Consider the following 17,439-nt stretch of genomic DNA (forward strand, 5'->3'; position numbering starts at 1 on the left):
CCAGATTGGACATTGGATATATAATTTTGCATTTTGCAAGCATTTGTATGGCTCCGACTCGGCAAAAACACAAATAAATTGTAGCTTAATGTGAGGCGAGAAGCCTTTGAAGTCGATCTCGTCAATTTCCATTTAAATGGCAATATTCAGATACGGAGACAGACTTTAATCGACCAGCAATTAAATTCAAATAACTTTTAACATTTGTTGCTAAATAATCAGGATAATGCCACAACGACAAGCGACAGAAGGAGTGACGGAGAGCGAAGCAGAGTGAAGGAGTAATTCTATCGCATAGACAATGCTTCGATTGCACTTTGTTCAGTTTTTCAGTTTGTATTTCTGGTTTTGACTGTCACTCTGCTGCTTCTGCTGCAGTTTTTCTCTGTTGCTTCTTGTTGCTTTTGCTGCTTCTCTTTTTGTTTGCTGCCGTGTCATCAATCCGCATCAGCTTTTAGCGGCAGTCGGACAGTGTGAGGGTTTGATTGCAGCAGATCCGGTCAGCGCTGGCCGAGGAGCGTGTGGAGCGCGAGGTCAAGCAGAAGGTGGAAAAGCCCTTAATCCAATAAAAGAAATTAAGTATCAAATGGTCTATGAAGCCGTTCATTGATTGCCCCATCGCGAGTCGTATGTGGAGAGCGCTGCAACTGTCTGTGTGTGTGTGCCAATCAAATACGTATACGTCATGTTGTCACCCGTTGAATGGCGGACCAAAATGCTGGTCAATAAATACTGAGCACCGTTTCAAATTGGATTTTCATTGGTCTTCGGGGTGGTGGCGAAAAGGCAATCCAATGGAAGGTATTGACTTTCCAAATTGCCTCCGCCCCCAACCCGCACACAACCCAAAAATAAGAACCCCATTGAAAGCGGTTGAAAAGAATAAGTAATTCATTTAGGAATGAACCCGTTTGGCTGCAGCTATCTTTGAGGCGGAGGACACGCAGCCAGGCGCCAGTCGCCAGGCTCTTAAGCTGGACAGCAAAAACCCAAACAGAAACCCGATGGCCATTCTGTGGCACTGGGCTGGTTGGGGCTGCTTTAACGTCCAATACAAATTCATACATGTCGGAAATTGACGAGCTATAAAATGAAATTTTTATTGCCGCTGCCAATAATATCAATATGCGGCAGCGCAGCCGCCATTAGAGTCTCCAATAAAATGCAGGACCCGTCGAGTATGTCGAGTGGACTAATATAAAATCAAAATAAAACCCACCGCCACCTGCCCCACACACACCCACACACAGGAACAATCATCCCACAAAATGCTTCCGCAATTGCTTCCTAAGACTCGAAGCAATTCAATAATAATCGAACTCACCCATAAAACGATGATTGTGTGAGTTTTTCGGGGTGCCGCAGAATGGGGCAGGGTTTCACTTTACTTTAACTTTGCTGCGGTGTAGCTTACGGCTTACGGTATTTGCATTTGCTGTGCCGCGGATGGAGGGGATTGGGGATTGGGGTGGAGCTTCTCTGTTTTCTTTTGTGCTGTTAATAACCGGAAGGAAATTGGCACGCGCACCACTGAGCACACTCATTACGTGTGCGTATGCATTTTATAATCGACATCCATAATGCATCGCTTGAAGCTGTGATTATTTAATGGCCACCTTAAGGTCGGCCAAAATGTCAGCTGACGCCCATCCACCCGCGCAAATACGAGTACGCCACCGCCAGGGGTCAGTCATGCGATGGCCCCCGACCAGATGGTTGGAAAAATGAAAACATTTCATTAAAATTTTATATTCGAATGCTGAAATCATATTCCAACAAACCGACGGCCAGCGGCCGAAGGACACACGGTGAGGGGCCACGCCCATCCTCCCGATACACACACACACACACACACACAGTGGATAAACGTTGACGATGTCCTCGTCCTCGTCCGCGTGTCGTGTGTTTACACAACTCTGATTTTGGGGTTTTATGGCACGTATACGTAATATGTCGATGAGGCGATTTTCCACGTTTTTTATTTTTTTAATATTTCCATAATAAATACAAGTTCATAAATTGTTCGAGGCTTACGTTGGCCCAAAGCCCGAACTCTCGAGCACGGCACATAAAATAAATAAACATATTATACGCCACTTAATCTCATTTAACAAATTCTCGTTTGCCTCTTTGTGGCTGCGGAGAACAATAAGAAGAGGAACAACAACAGAGCAAGAAAAAGAACAACATTAAACAGTGAAGAAAGAAAGAGAAAAAACTAAAGTGGCATAAAATATGCAAAGAATAAAAAAAAGCAAAGAATTATGCCAGCAACATCTGCAAAATTATGTCATTTATATGAGCAAACATACTAAAAAATAGATGAAAACAGAAGCCCACACACAGACAGGACACACACGGACAGAGACAGGACTCCATGCTACATCTTGCTTGTGTGGGATAGATGCCACAGCCAGCTATTCCGTAGACAAACAGAAGTGAAACTCCAGAATGTTCACAGCTCAACGGTCGCAAGGAGAGAGAGAGAGAGAGCAAAGGCAGGAGATGGATAGATGTAGATATACCCAGCCATATGCGAGACACAAAAACTATTTCATCTCTCTCGCTCTCTCTCTTTCACTGCTCTGCCATAGTGACAGTGAAAAGTATACAGACACACTCGTTTGTATGTGCCCCGCTTGAAAAATGCTTCATGTTTATATTGCGGCATTTTATAATACATTTTCTAGGCAACAAGAAGACACATTTCCCCTCTACTTATACTACATTTGGTGTGCTCATGAACCCAACTCTGCTTCTACTCTTGCAGGCAATTTCGTTCTGCTGTGGCGACGGGGAACAAATGTGCTCACTGCCTCCAACATCATGGTTACCAGGGATGAGCGCGTAAGACTGATAGATGGTTATAATTTAGAGATATCCGATTTGGAGCCCCAAGATGCCGGGGATTATGTTTGTCAAATCAGTGACAAAATAAATCGTGATCAAGTGCACACAGTCGAGATATTGGGTGAGTACAAGACAACACTAATGCTGCCCCGATTTACACATTTGACAAGTGTCAAATGGCAGTGTCCTGCCCCCGCGTGTGACCCGCGACAATGCATCAATTAATAACTGATTTAACCCAATTTTCCATGGCCATTTATAGTTCCGCCCAGTGTGCGGGCCATACCCACATCCGGACAGCTGCAGGCCCGCAAGGGAGGACCCATCACGCTGGAGTGCAAGGGCTCTGGTAATCCGGTGCCCACCATTTACTGGACCAAAAAGGTGGGTGTCTCCTTTGCTGTTTCCCCTCCTTGGTTGTTGTTCTCGTTTGCAATTCCGATGGTATTTTTAAGTGAATTTCATTTGAGTTTAATTGAATTGAATTTGCCCAACTGTTTCGCTTCGTTATGTAAATTTAAATTGTGTTTTCTCGCAGACAAAGGACAGCGGAGGGGCCAGTGCTAAGCACTTTTCCTTTTCACTTTCACGGTCCAAGCTGCCGCTTGGCCACCGTTTCTGTGCTGCTAAGCTCTTTGAAGGCGCTTCTTGGAATCATTTCTATTGGGGGAAGAAAATGTCTGATCCACAAACTTTTCTTATTAATTAAAAATGATTTTCGTGCTAGACATTAAAGTCCAACACAGAAATGGAAATGTGTATTATAAATCAACAAAATATGCCACAAAACATCACTCAAGAGGTTTCAACACACATTCCACGTTGAAATCTGTGCAAAGTGAAATGATAAATTGTGAGGCAGCCGGGGAGGAGGGGAATCTACGATTGCGGCATGTGGCTCTGTAATGGGAGGCAATTATGAATTCAACAAACACATAATTTTACGCATGAGCCAACAAAGGGATAACATATTTGCCAGCCCCTCTTCAAAGTGGGTCAAATGGGTGGAGGCGGAGGCTCCATCCTTCTCTCGCTCTCCATCCTGCCACATCCTGCACACATCCTGTCGGGGTTTGCGTATACAAATGAATTTATGCCGACTTATATGACTTGCAAATGCGAATGCGAGTTGGCAATTAGTTTTCGCTGCTAATTCCGAGGAGTTTATCAACTTGCTAACTGGAGCACTAGACACTCAATGAATCAATTTCCCCCATTACCATTTGCCAAACATATATACGACATTCAGGGTCTGATTCTGGCATTCATGCGATGCCGTTTAGGTGCCAAAATGAGGGATACACACTAAATCACTGTCAGTGGCAGTGCCAAGCAGCAAAGGAAAGAACCGGAAACCCAGAGAGTGTGTGCCTCTCCCTCTCTCTGTGGTGGATGCAAACAAGCAAACTGGTCGCCCAGTCGAACCTGCAGTCAAATTGTAATTAATGCGATTCATAGACCCACAAAAGTATGCTGCTTCAGCAACAGACAGGACACGGACACGGACAGGACATGCGAGGAGTGTGTCGTACAGCTGGCAGCAAACAGAAAGTGACCCACTGCCTGTCAGTGTCACTTCAGCAGATCGATCCCTTACGGAAACCGAGATAGAGAGAGGAGGAGTTGGGGCATGGGAGCAGGTCAACAAGCGCACAAACTTTCAATAAAGCAAGTGTCGGAGCAAGGACTCCACATGGGCATAGGGTTGGGGTTGCTTCCCTTCATTTTGGTAAGAGTTCCGTTTGCATTACTGCACTTTGGCGCATTTGACATTTCCGTTCGATTTGTTTGTCTGCATTCAGCAGGGCTCTGCCCCCATGAAAGGTACTTGCCAGACCTTGTCGCCATGGCACCGCCCTCACCAAAGACACTGCCAAGTTATATGTCATTTCATTCTGTTCGGGTTCCGTTCCGTTCCGTTTCGTTTCAATCTATCCTCGAGTGTTCTGGCGCTTCCGCTGCTGGTCCCAGCGTGTGTTCAGGTTGTCTGTGTGGAGCACACCTTGACACGTGTTCCGCTGGGGAGGGGAAGGAGTTGCGGGGTTGGGGTGCTGCCAAGTTGGCTGCCAAAGAAAAGACGCTCGCAGCCAGAGCAAAGCTGACTTGCTACAACGCCCAATTCGTCTCCCTTTGGGACGGGCTGCCAGAGCTCTTCTGCCATCGCCTCTACTCGATGTTGGATGTTCGATGTCTGTGTTTACATTCAGTTTTGCATGCTCCACATCCACATCCAATATTTGAGCGCAACTTGACTTTTGCCACGACACCGCACTGCACACCCCAGCCTGTCCTTTGCCCCTTGCCCTGTGCATTTGGAGTAAGTTTTTCTCTGCTCTTCTTGTCCCTTCTTACTCATACTTTTGCTCGTTTGTCTTTTGACATTTGCTACTTCATTTTTGCGTATCTTGAGTATTGCGATTGATTCAATTTGTGTGGAACCTTGTTTACAGAACGCTGCTAAATCGTTTCCCTTTTCCTTTTCCTTTGTACGTTGCAGAGCGGCGCTAACAAGTCCACCGCCCGCATTGGCGACGGACCCATCCTGACTCTGGAGAAGCTGGAACGGCAGCAGGCGGGCGTCTACCAGTGCACCGCTGACAATGGAGTGGGCGATCCCGTTACCGTCGACATGCGCCTGGATGTCCTCTGTAAGTATTGTTCGCCGCGAAATGTGTCCATTAATCACTGCAGCAGATGCCAAGTCTGCGGCAAGGGATAACCAAATGCCAGCTGCGATTGCAAAATGCAAAAACCCGAAACCCGAAACCCGAAACCAAAAGAAAGTGTTCTTCAAGGGCACAAGACACAATCACGCATCATTCCCACATGGCTCGTAAATCAGGGGCTGCCTACAACAGATGCAACACGGAGATGCACCAGAATGCAGCAGCAATCGGGCACCGGGAGTGGCAATCCCGTAACCAAACCAAATCGAAGGCTGGGGAAAACAATTTGAAAGGAGAAAAGAACCAAAAACCAGCAGCAACCAGAGCCCAGAGTCCGGGTCTTAGCAACTGTATATAAATTGATTTTTGACTGTAATCAGATTTCTGCTTCCATGTGCTAAATTCTTTCTCTCTCTTCCTCCCTCTCTCTGTGTATTTCTTTGTCTCTCTCTGCATCATGCAACCTGACGGATGCCTTGCTTTGTCTGTGCCTGTGCCTCTGGCTGTGCCTGTGCCTCTGGCTGTGCCTGTGCCTCTGGCTGTGCCTGTGCCACACAGATCCCCCGGATATACAAGTGGAAAAGTCGTGGATACATTCGGGCGAGGGTTTCGAGGCGAAACTCGTTTGCATTGTCTACGCTGATCCAGTCGCAACGGTTTGTTTGGCTCTTTGAATGCATCGTTTCATTCGTTCCATTGTATCCAGCAGATAGTTTTTGTTATTTTCGTGGATTTTTAGATTATTACGATTACGGGGAAGGCAACACAGCACTGTGCCTTACCCCCTTGCTCCTGCCACTGCCCCTGCCCCTGCCCCTGGCCCTGTTTTATGCAAGAACTTTGTTTTCAGGTCACTTTTTCCTGTTTTTCGTTTCGTTTCGTTCGTCCATTCCTACGGTCCCATCGTTGTCCTGTGCTGGCTTGCAGTTTCTTTTTCCTCTTTCTTTTTTTTTTTTTGTGTAGTTTTCTGTGGCAAATTAATGCCATTTTTATTTGGCCAACTTTCGTTTCTTTTTCGCCTCGAATTGTGGCAGGAAAAACTTCTTGCAAGTGGGTCAAATTTGAGCTGAATTTATTAGTTGAAATCACTGTTGCACTCCATTGACATGTCCTTTATCATCGTCATCATCATCGTGCCACCGCCCTGCTAATCCCCATCGTCTGCCTGCTTGGCATCTTCACGCTGCAGGTGTCCTGGTACCAGAACTCATTTCCGATCCAAACGACCGATAGACGAATCATGAACACCAGGGCCAATCGTCACACACTCACCATACGCCACATTCAGCAGGAGGACTTTGGCAACTACAGGTGAGTCCTCAACAAGGAGTGGATGGGGTCGCAGTAGCACAAGTGGCGGGGCGTGCCACACACAGAGCCAACTTGTGCCACACACACACACACACACACAATATTGGTGGAGCTTGTGGAAGTTGTGCCCGGCCAGCGTTGATTTAGTCAATTTGGTAACTTTTGCTACAACTTATTTCACTTTCTGCCCTGCCATCCACCGAGCCATCGAGCCACTGAGCCACTGAGCGGTTCAAAGTTCCCAGTTGCCTGACTGACTGACTGACTCACTGACAAGCTCGAATCAGTCCGAGGGCCATGCAGCAGCTAAGCCAAGTTGGCCAATGCTTTATTTGCTATATGCTGCCAGCACCCCCGGGGAATCCTACCAATGTGTCCGTGTCCATCTCTACGATTGTGTGTGTGTCCTGGCAGTGGTAGTGGTGTCTGGGCGTGTATCTTGCCCATTTTGCGGACAAACAAGTTTTCTACATCAATGTCAATCTGTCTGAAACATATTAAAGAAGCGGAAGTTTCGCCATGTTGACACAACATTTCATGCACAAAGTTTTAGCCCTCTTCCATGGGAATGGCAGAATGGAGCGGTGCGGGGCGGGGCGGGGCGGTGACCAGCCACCTGGACCACCCACCCACACAGTGAGTGGCTTTTGTGCACACGACGTGTCGACGTGTTTGGATTAGTTGGAGTCGACTCCTAGCGCAGTCAGTTGCCACTGCCACTGCCAGATCGATGCGGGCACCTCCCTCGAGTTGAGGGTCAGACACACTCCCTCCTGCACTCTCTTGGTTGGCACACGGCACACAGTTGCTGGCGTATGAGTAATGCTGTCAGAATGTAGTGCAAAATAAAAGGAAATTCGATTTTTGAGGCGCGGGGAAATTAGCAAACGGAAACCCCAAAAGCCAATTAACATTAAAGTCAAAGCCACACAGAGAGTGCAGTTCCTTCCCCTTTACTAATTTTGCCTTCACTTTCAGCTGCGTCGCGGACAACTCTTTGGGACGATCGCGCAAGTACATGGAGCTGTCGGGCCGCCCTGGACCCGCGGAGTTCTACTCGCCCAAGTGGGGTCGCTCGCCGGACAGCTACAATCTGACATGGAAAATCGACAGCTATCCGCCGCTGGAGGAGGTGCGTCTGCTCTACCGCCGCGTCCTGGTAAGTGGAAGCCATTCGGCAGCAATCCGATATCAAAGGGGGAAGCTTTTTTATCTTCTTGGTTCTTATTCTGTCAATTAATTAATTGTGAAATATGCGCCAGAGCTGCCACAGTCGAGTAGTCGCTGTCTGATATCTAGACAATGGCCAGACCTGCCGCGCAATGTGGCAGGTAACCCGATGCCATGCCACAGCGTAGAGGGGCCAGCGGGTGAAATGTGCACACTAATGAAGCACGTGATTAAAATAATATTCTGTACGAAAATGTCTAAAAATCGAGCACAAAACAAAATACCCATGGAAGTAAAACGTCGAGAGCGCTGAAAACGAAGCAATTATGTAGGAAAAACTCGTAAAGCAAAGTCACAGACAGACAGAGAGAATCAGAGGTAGGAGTCAGAGGCAGAGTCACAGACAGAGACAGAGGCAGACTCAGAGTCAGAGTCAAGCAAAGGTAAAACACAGACAAAAGTGATTTTTAATATCAACGAAAATGTCGCTTAATTGCAACTTGTGGCTACAAAAGGGGGAAGAACGAGTGGGCGTGAGCAGGCGAAATATTTAATGAGATTTTCACTTACGCGCTCTTGACGATGAATGTCAAACTGCACAGTGGCCTGGTCGAGGGATGGGGATGGGGATGGGGCGATGTTCTCGGTAATATTTATGTGCAAGAGGCCAGCCCTGAAGTGCAATTATTGAGGGAAATTCGAGTGGGCAGGTCGGTGGGGGTTGCTTAATTGATGATGTCGCTGTCATAACTGCATCGAGCGATGGATGGAGCGATGGATGGGTCATTGGTGCGCAATGGAGGGGCAGGTACGGCTCCTACGGCAGGACATGAAATTAATTAATGAATCAAAGGAAAAACTGTCAATGGTAGAGTCTGACACTTAATTTGCTTCTCTCTTGTTCTCTCTCTCTCTTCACCTGATAGATGAATGATACCTTCCAGCAGCCGGGCAGGTGGCACGATTTTATACTCACACCCGAACATCGACCGGCCTCGGAGCCCCTGACACACATCATGTCCTACACCATTAAGAATCTCTATCCCGGGGCTTACTACGAGGCGATTGTGCAGGCCAAGAATCGCTATGGCTGGAATGAGGTGAGTTCTCGATGCCAGAAGTCCCGGCATTAATCTGAGTCCCCCTACATGCCGGACACAGTTCGACACTGCGTCTAAATTGTACGCACCCGCCTCCGAGCGGACACTGTCCACACGAGGCGGGGGGCTACTTAATCTTGATTTTGTGCGACTCTCTTTCTGTGTACTCAATGCTCGTCGCTTTGCTTGCACTTTCACCCCGGCAGGTCAGCGATATATTTCAATTTATCGTCGCCAGCAACAGCCTGGACATTGCCCCCGAGGACGCCGAGGTGGTGGCCAGCTCCAAGTCGCGCAGCAACAGCGGCGCCATCAGCAGCCTACAGGGCCCACTGCCCCAATGCCTCCTCCTACACATGGCCCTGCTGCTGGCACTGGCCTTGAGTAATTGTCAGTACGACAGGCGTCGGCTGGGTCTGGGGTAAGCGACTCACAGCAGCAGCCGAGCAGCAGCAGCAGCAGCAGCAACAGCCACAGCACCGCCAGAAGAGGCAGCTCACATGAAGGGGGAACAGAGCGTGAAGGGTCATGAATGCAAAGATCTAGGAAACTTCACACGACGCGTTTTGTTGGACTACCGCTAATTGTATACCTCCCTCCCCCTCGGCCAACCCACTTCCTATGAGAAAAACAACAACAACAACAACTACAGCAAGCTAACCAAAGAGAAAAACAGCAAAAACTAAAGAAGAAGCCCAGAAATACATAAGAGCAACCCCAAAACACATGTAAATAATTTTTGAAGAGTTTTGTCCACGATTTAATTAGCACACACATTAAATGGAAAATTGGAAAATTGGAAAATTGGATAACGGTTAATGGAATATCCGGCATTAAACTGCTCCCACTTGAAACCTCTAACAAACCCAAGCCCAAGCCCCATGTTAGCATAAGCCACTCGAAATAGGTCATGTAAATAAGCATTAGATATCTGAATGTGAATGTAATGCACTACATCAAGACGAACTCCGCAAAGATCCAGCAACGTGTATGTAAATTAAGCGAAAACATTATCTAGTGATATTATTTAAAATATATACTGAAACTGTGGGTTGAGTCGGAATGGCAGCAATCACCGCGAGACAGAGCCACGTTAGTTTGTAAATTATTTTCCATATTTGTTTCCTTTGGATTTGCAGTTGTTCATTCGTGTAATTGTAATTGTAATTGTAATTTTATTTTAGCTTGTAAGTGCACCCAGCAGTAAACCCGGTCAGAAAAGGCAACGGCATACCACAGCAATTCAATATTTAATGTTTTTTCGATGTAAAATTAGAATTTAAGCAAAAAAAAACCAAGTTGTACCACCAAAAAACGAAGGCGAGACGAGACGAGTCGAGAAACTAAACTAGGCTAATACTTTGCTCCCCGATACAGAAGATATAGGCATACTGGATACAGGCTAGATAATACTCTACTCGTACTCGTATTTGAATGTGAACTTTTGCATATTGCGACACGTACATAGATACATACTCGAAGGGCATAGGCAGAGGCAGCAGCACTGTACATACATGGATTTACTTACTTATTGAGTGTTACGAAATACGAAAAGCAACCCGAATGGCAAGCATTTTATCAGCTTTTGCACCTTTCCGATTGTGCGACTGTACACCACAGCTCTCCCCTCACCTGTACATTCTAGCCAGCAGCATGAAGAAACCCGAGAAACCAGAACCGAAAAACAAATTAAAATCAAAGCGTTACAGTTTATCTACATAAATGTGTGTGTACGTATGTGTGTGTGTGTGTGTGTACCTAACATAGCCAGAAGAAGGAAAGAAGAGGGAGGAAAGATGAACTACAGATAATCTCCAGTAGAGTCGACAGTGGCAAGCACAAGGGGAGATGGCTGCCACATTTTAGCGCAAGCAACTAAACTCTAACACAGAACCCACATAACTCGTACAAGTCCGAACACAGGAGAACACACACACAGAGAATACATATAAGATCACCACTTGGATGGCCAGCCAGGAGATGGATGGAGAATTCATTAATTACTAACTACTTAGTACGATGCTAATTGTATGATTAATGCGCATAAGAAACCCTAAAAATACTCAAAAATAAAATAAAGCATTAGATGTAAAACTAAACTCTGCACAAATTGGTTTCATTTCCCATTCCCCCCGCATTCTGCAGGTCAAAGTGGAACTCTAAGTCCACTCCACATTCGATGAGGCATGCCTCATGCAAGTTTAAGCAGTCTCCAAGTGGCGGGCATGAAATTTAAATGTTGCAATTGCCGAGTGCAGAGTGCCCGGTGCCTAGTGGCTGGTCTCGAGACCGGACCGGTCAACTTTCTCAACAATTTTGCAAGTGGAGAGTTTTTAATATATAATCGTCAATGGGCCAAGCCGAGGACCTGCTCAGGGACTTTTCCAATATTTTTTCATCATTCGAACTAAGGACATTACCTCAAGCACTTCTAAGCTCTTGCCAGCACAGCGGCTGACCAGTGGACCAGGGGACACGGAGGACATCCAGAGAGGGGCATACGTGCCCGGCTTAAATTATTAAAACTTTTGCATTTCGTAAAAGTTTATGCATGAAATTTCATGGGGCGCACAAACTCCTTGAGCTGCGTTTTTATGCAGCGTCGTCGAGTGGCAGTGGCATCGTTGGAGGCGGGACGGAAGCCAGGCAAAAATGTTCCACCAATGCTACCAACTTGCATTTGGAACGGAACGGAACGGAACGGAACGAAAGGAAAGGAACGAAAGGAACGTAGCGGATGCCCCGGATGCCGCTGCCAGTTGCAAGTTGCCATTGCTGCCGGTATTTGCATGTTGCAAGAAAGCAATGCGTCGTGTGGGAGTGGCACACTTGATGGGGGTGGGGGCCCTAGTTGTGGAAACTTAGTGACCATTATGCATGCAAGTCTCAATATATTTCACATGAATTTTAATGAAATTTGTGTCGTTGAACTGGCCTGCCCCGGAGCTGGGCGCTGGTCGGACTCTGCCACTGCCAAACGGGGGGTTTGGAGGGTGGGTGGGACATGTCCTGTCCGCTGGTACGTAATTTTTGTGCAAATCATATCGCATAATTGGAAAGCCACAAGCGACTATTTCCAGCTATTTGCATTGCGAAAATCTTGTGCCGGTGGTGGCCCTGGGACAAGTTTTGGCGCATATTAATTAGCTCGTTTATCATCTCAACACTTTGCCGACAGCCCGACCAGCGTACTCGAAGCAATGTAAAATTAATTAAGTTGCGCCACAAGGAAACTTTCTCCTCCTCCACCCTCCTCCTCCGTCGCACATGGAATGGTGTGCAATTGATATTCATTTCAAATGGATCCAGAAAATGGCAAATGGGAAAGGGAGCCAACCCAGCCAGCGCCAGACGAAGCAGAAGCAATAAAAAAATTGCTGGCAAAGAAACTGTTAACTAACGAAAATGAAATCATAATTAATATTGGTGGAATCGGCAAAGTGCAGAGCTGCCACTGCCACTGCCACGCACCCACGCACCCATGCCCCCCAATGTTGCACTAATAACAGTTTGAAATGGCTGCGATTCCCCTGCCGCCCGCCAATCCGCAGACAGGACGAGTCAGTCAGGCAAGCGCGTCAAGGCGAGCAAGATTCAAACTTTTATAATTAAAATTTTGCAGCTCAGTATTTTTTTGGTTGTTGTTTTTTTTTCAAATATTTTTTCGCCCGTCGCTCGCCAAAAGAATAAAACGCAGGCAAATCATAAAGCTACATGGGGGGCGGCGAAACTTTGCCGTTCGAGTGGGAATTAAATTAATTTTCAACTGATTTGATTTCTCGAAAAGTTATTGCTAAAATGTAAGTTTGGCCATTGCCAATGGAAAAGTTGTCCCGTCCGGCAAATCAAACGAGAAACTGTTCACAGAATGCGAGCGAATTAAATTAACAGAGACAAAAGGAAATAGAAAACCAGCAAGAATTTCATATGTTGTGCCACTGGCCAGAGAACAAAGGCAAAGGCACCACAAGAACAAAAAACTATGGCAACACACAGAGAGCTGGCCAATCGAGGAGCAGCAGGAGCAGCAGGCAGGCTGGCTCTGGCCAGAATGCGTTGCCTGGCCAACGCACAATAACTCAATGAAATGGGCCCAGAGAGGAGCAAGCCTGGCCAGTGCTGTGACCAAACAAATTTACATAATTCCTCAGTTGGATGTGCCAAGTGAGAGGCTCTTTTTGGGGGCTGGGCGGCGTTGTCTGATATTTATGGAGGAAACTTAATGGCGGTTTAAAACGTTGCAGCAGAGAGCTGGAAAAATCGCTCACGGATCCCACTCAGAGATACACAGACCCAGCACAGCAACACTCGCACGAGCATTATGCTAAAACAAATCTACATAATTTAGGAGTAGGCCGCCAGGAAGCAACAACAAAAAATAGCAACAACCGCAGCCACAGCCGTAGCCCAAACAGCGGTCGGTGTTGCCCCACGCCTGTCATTGCCGCACAAATCAAAAGGCAGGCAGGCTGGCAGGCTCCTTCGGAGAAAATTATTTGCGGATGCTAAGAAAAATTTGTACATCAATCGATTTTGTTTGATTTTTTTTGTTGGTTCTCTCTTGGTTCTGGCTCTGGTTGTGTTTCTGCTGCCACTTCCACTTCCATTTCTCTGTTGAGTTGGCCACAAGAGATTTGCATAATTCATGGCGCTGATGGCTGGTGAGGATTTCAGGATGGGCTCCTCTTCTTGGTCGGGCTGGGTCTGAGTTATTGGGTGGAGCGGGATGTGTCTGCCTGATTGCTTTGAGTGGCTCATTTCGCACAGCCTGCACCCCTGCTGGTGAGGGGGGTAAATTGGAAAAGTATGTCTAAGGCTGACACCCTCCAACCCCGACGATTCCGGAGAAGTTCTGCTCGGCTCTGCTCTGTGCTGTTCTGGCATTCGAGCCGTATAATTTTCGCCTTGGCCTGCGTGTGGCACGTGAGTGGATCATGTAGTTTTTTAATCAACTTGCAACATGCAAAACCAATGACAGTCGCCGTGTTGCTCCTGGCTGGTGGCTGCTGGCTGCGTGCCGGGGACCTCCATCGGCCGAAAAGAAATACCAGCGAAAAGCAAACAAGTTATGCCGTCAATTTCAATTTATATTCTAATGACATATTGTTCCTGCCATTGTCAATTTTGTTGCGCGTGTCACTGAGAAACCGAGAAACCGACGAAACGGAGTCGTCGCAGATGGAAATGGGGAGCTGGCGAAATTTAAAAACAATTTTCAAAACTTGCCCCAGAGATTCCCGTATTATGTTTAACTCATTTTCATAAAGCGCGGACAGAAACAGACACTGTGCGCAGGGGAGGGATGCGGGGGGGCGGCAGGCTGAAATTATAATGCGAAAACAGCAACAGCGGCGACACCAAAGCGCGACAAAGTTCAGGCAGAACAAAAGTTTATCTCGTACTTTGTTTGCATACACAAAGCCCGAACGGAGAAGCAGCTCCTCTTCGCTCTGCTCTGTTCTGTTCTGTTCTGTTCTGGCAATCGTTGCATGAAATTCAACGCAGGAAACACTGCTTTGCGGTGGCTGCTGCTGCCATCCATCCATCCCATTCCAACCCAACCCATCTCTGGGATAAAACAATGACGCCCCCAGGGCTGAGCGTAGTCGTCGTCGAGTGCTGAGTGCCGTGTGCCATGTGGCGTGTGCCGTGTGCCGGGCGTTGAGCGATTTCTTTTCATAAAGATAAATGCCAGAAAGTTGAGGCTGGCTGCAGTCTGGAAGTCGTACTGCAATCTGCCGCCGCTTCAGGAGCTTCCAAAACGAACGGTACTCCAACCGCTGCGCGAGAGAGTAAAGCTTAGTGCGGCTGCTGGATTCTTGCCTTGGGCTTTGCTAAAGCTTCTCTACGCCTCAGCCTCTCTCCCGCTCTCTCCCACTCTCCTCTCTCGCTACTGCACGACATTAACTCGGCCATGTAAAATAATTTACGGCGCTGCATTGCAAATGACATTGACTTTATACTTTTGCAGCTTTTGTACCCTGTACTTGTGTGCACTGCGACGGGTGTAACGGTTATCGCTGCGGGTCAGGCAGCACGCTACTCCCGGGTTATAACGGGGTATCTTCTAGTTAGAATATGCTTTTGAGTGCCCCTCTCTCTCTCTCTCTAGTTCATATTTCATGTGTGCAGAGTTCGGGTTACTGCGTCACGCTCGCTTCCGCGGCATCGCCTGTGTGGTGCACATTTCGTCGTATGTTGCATGCACACTTCTGGACGGGCTCCAGCCTGCGCCGAGAGCTGGACTGGCCAATTGACCAATGGCTGCTTATCAGGCGAGAACATGGTTCTATGGAATTTCATTAGGCTTTCCCCCAACCCACTCGCCCACGCTGCTGGCCGCTGTTCTACTGCCTGGTTAATGGTCGGTTGTTGGCCCTTTTTATTACCTCGTTGTTCGTTGTCGCAACAACCGCGTTGCCTAATGGCGTTAGTTCGTTAGCCAAGCGATAAGATTGCCCAGCCGAAAGGGAAGGAACGGACACAGAACAGGAGTGGAAGCCATCTCCATTACAAGCAGGCAGGCAGTCAGGCAGCTCTTTAATTATGAGAAGTAAACCCAGTTAAAATCGGCGACCCTTGCCGTCAAGTGTCAGGCAGGGACTTGTCATTTTATTTCTCAGTAAACTTCACTCCAGACTTCCACACACGACAACAATATTTGTGAACAAAACAAAACTCACTCGTTGCCATTATGGGCAATTTATTTAGTACCAAAAGTAGTGACAAGTGCAAAAGACAACCCTCCGGCTATCGGCAATTCTTGAGAGCCTACAAGCAGAAGCACCCGGACATGCCGCAGGAGCAGGTTACCCTCTCGGCCCTACGGAACTGGGGCAAGCTCTCTCCATCGCAGAAGATGAGCTTCGTCAATGTGGTAAGTTGATTGCCTCACCTGCAGTGCCATCGTCATTGCCGTCGCAGCCATCCTTGCAGGCCAATCACACCCGTCAAAAATTGAACATAACCGACCGCAGCAGGGCTAGAGCCAGGCGTCGACGCAACAAGAAGACTGGAACAAAAACCCAAGCCTCAAGCCTCCCAGACTGCGACTCCAACTTCGACTCCGATGATGATATTCGTTTCCCCAATTTCATGGATCAATATCGTTCAGTTCACGAAGAGCTCTCCGAGTCAGAGCTACGCCAACAGGGCACCAATGCCTGGATGGCACTGACCGAGCAGCAGAAGAATCTGTTCAAAGATACTCCCAGTACCGATGCCCTGCTGGAACACTGCACCTGCTCACCGATGGCAAAGCCTAAAGCCCTAGCGACGGGCAAAAAGAAATAATTATAAATAAGCAAAACTTGTCTCAATAAATGACCGCCCATGCATGGACGCTTGACACGTGAGAATCCGATTTGGAATTAAGCTTAGCCAAGCGCTTACACAATCCGCAGTCTGTCGCCGTTGCCGCTGCCAGGCTTACGATAGGTCCTACGCCCCGAACACATGTACTCCTGTCACGACGCTGGCACGCAACACGAAAGCTCCGCTCTAGTCAGAGCAACAGTCAACCGAAAGTCAGAGCCACAGGCACAATCATTCACATTTAAATTAACATTTCCCGGCACCGATTATCCTAATTGTTAGCTGGCCTTAGCCTACTGCCAGTACCAGTGGCTGTCCCGTCGGACGTGGGAGCTGTGAGGCGAATGAGTCGCTCACTTCGGTTAGTTCGGGTGCCAGGTACAGTCGGCACGCGAATGCCTGTTGAAAAATGGCTTTAATGTGACGCAAAACAAGCGCGGACTCATAAAAATGAAATGGAAATTAATCAAATTAGCATTTTGTACAAATAGCAAGGCATTACTTGGCTCATGGCAGCGATTTGTAATGCCAGAATTCGGGAAGGAGGAGGGAGGATGTGGGATGTGCGATGGCTGAAGACTGAATTGAAAAGCCGAAAATTACTACATGGAGTACGAGGACATGCGAAAGCGTTTCAGTTCGTTGCCTAGTTTGCGGGAGCCCCGGGGAATGGCGTACATGCAATCCGGCCACGCCAAAAAGTGATTGCATAATTACTCAGGGGGCAGTGCCAAGTGTTCCAAGTGTGCCCGTGGACCACAAAAGTATCTCCGAATGAAAATTAAAAGTAATGACCACCTCAGCCTTAGTTCACTCCCCGAATCAATTAGGCAGCGAGCAGGCCAGGCTAAACGCTGTCCGTCCTGCAGCCCTTCAGCTCTGCGAGGTCAGCTCTGAGTTTTACCTTATTTTGGGCAATATTTTGCCCCAGCCAAAACGGACAACAACTGGTGCTTTGCTCGTGCCATTTTATTGCAACACAATGGTATTTTAAGTGCAAACAATAAAAATGATTTATTACCACACAA

The 17,439-nt window shown here is 47.5% G+C and overlaps 2 protein-coding genes across 6 annotated transcripts in view; both read left to right on the forward strand.

The window, feature by feature from the left end:
* The window catches only part of LOC117895968 (neuronal growth regulator 1), a 73,759-nt gene that overhangs the window by 39,967 nt on the left and 16,353 nt on the right, over nucleotides 1-17,439 (forward strand). For 3 of the 5 annotated variants that reach the window (XM_034803923.1, XM_034803924.1, XM_034803926.1), the window contains exons 3-10: nucleotides 2,771-2,971; nucleotides 3,113-3,234; nucleotides 5,348-5,498; nucleotides 6,075-6,172; nucleotides 6,706-6,827; nucleotides 7,806-7,986; nucleotides 8,924-9,097; nucleotides 9,304-9,518. In XM_034803923.1, the coding sequence (XP_034659814.1) occupies nucleotides 2,771-2,971; nucleotides 3,113-3,234; nucleotides 5,348-5,498; nucleotides 6,075-6,172; nucleotides 6,706-6,827; nucleotides 7,806-7,986; nucleotides 8,924-9,097; nucleotides 9,304-9,518 (1,264 nt within the window). Of the gene's footprint in view, nucleotides 1-2,770; nucleotides 2,972-3,112; nucleotides 3,235-5,347; nucleotides 5,499-6,074; nucleotides 6,173-6,705; nucleotides 6,828-7,805; nucleotides 7,987-8,923; nucleotides 9,098-9,303; nucleotides 9,523-17,439 lie in introns of those variants that run through there. The other 2 variants (XM_034803927.1, XR_004648996.1) reach the window with 2 other exon arrangements.
* On the forward strand, nucleotides 15,766-16,455 carry LOC117895971. Its single transcript, XM_034803931.1, has 2 exons — nucleotides 15,766-15,974; nucleotides 16,022-16,455. Exons 1-2 carry the CDS (start codon nucleotides 15,792-15,794, stop codon nucleotides 16,388-16,390), a joined length of 552 nt encoding a protein of 183 aa, XP_034659822.1. The 5' UTR covers nucleotides 15,766-15,791; the 3' UTR covers nucleotides 16,391-16,455.

This window comes from Drosophila subobscura, chromosome O (assembly GCF_008121235.1).
Source record: "Drosophila subobscura isolate 14011-0131.10 chromosome O, UCBerk_Dsub_1.0, whole genome shotgun sequence".
NCBI lineage: Eukaryota > Metazoa > Arthropoda > Insecta > Diptera > Drosophilidae > Drosophila > Drosophila subobscura.

Bases quoted from the DNA above. Each gene is read 5' to 3' on its own strand.
- LOC117895971 (XM_034803931.1), top strand. From the start codon at position 15,792: ATGGGCAATTTATTTAGTACCAAAAGTAGTGACAAGTGCAAAAGACAA. The intron at 15,975-16,021 runs GTAAGTTGATTG...TTGCCGTCGCAG, and splicing joins AGATGAGCTTCGTCAATGTG to CCATCCTTGCAGGCCAATCA.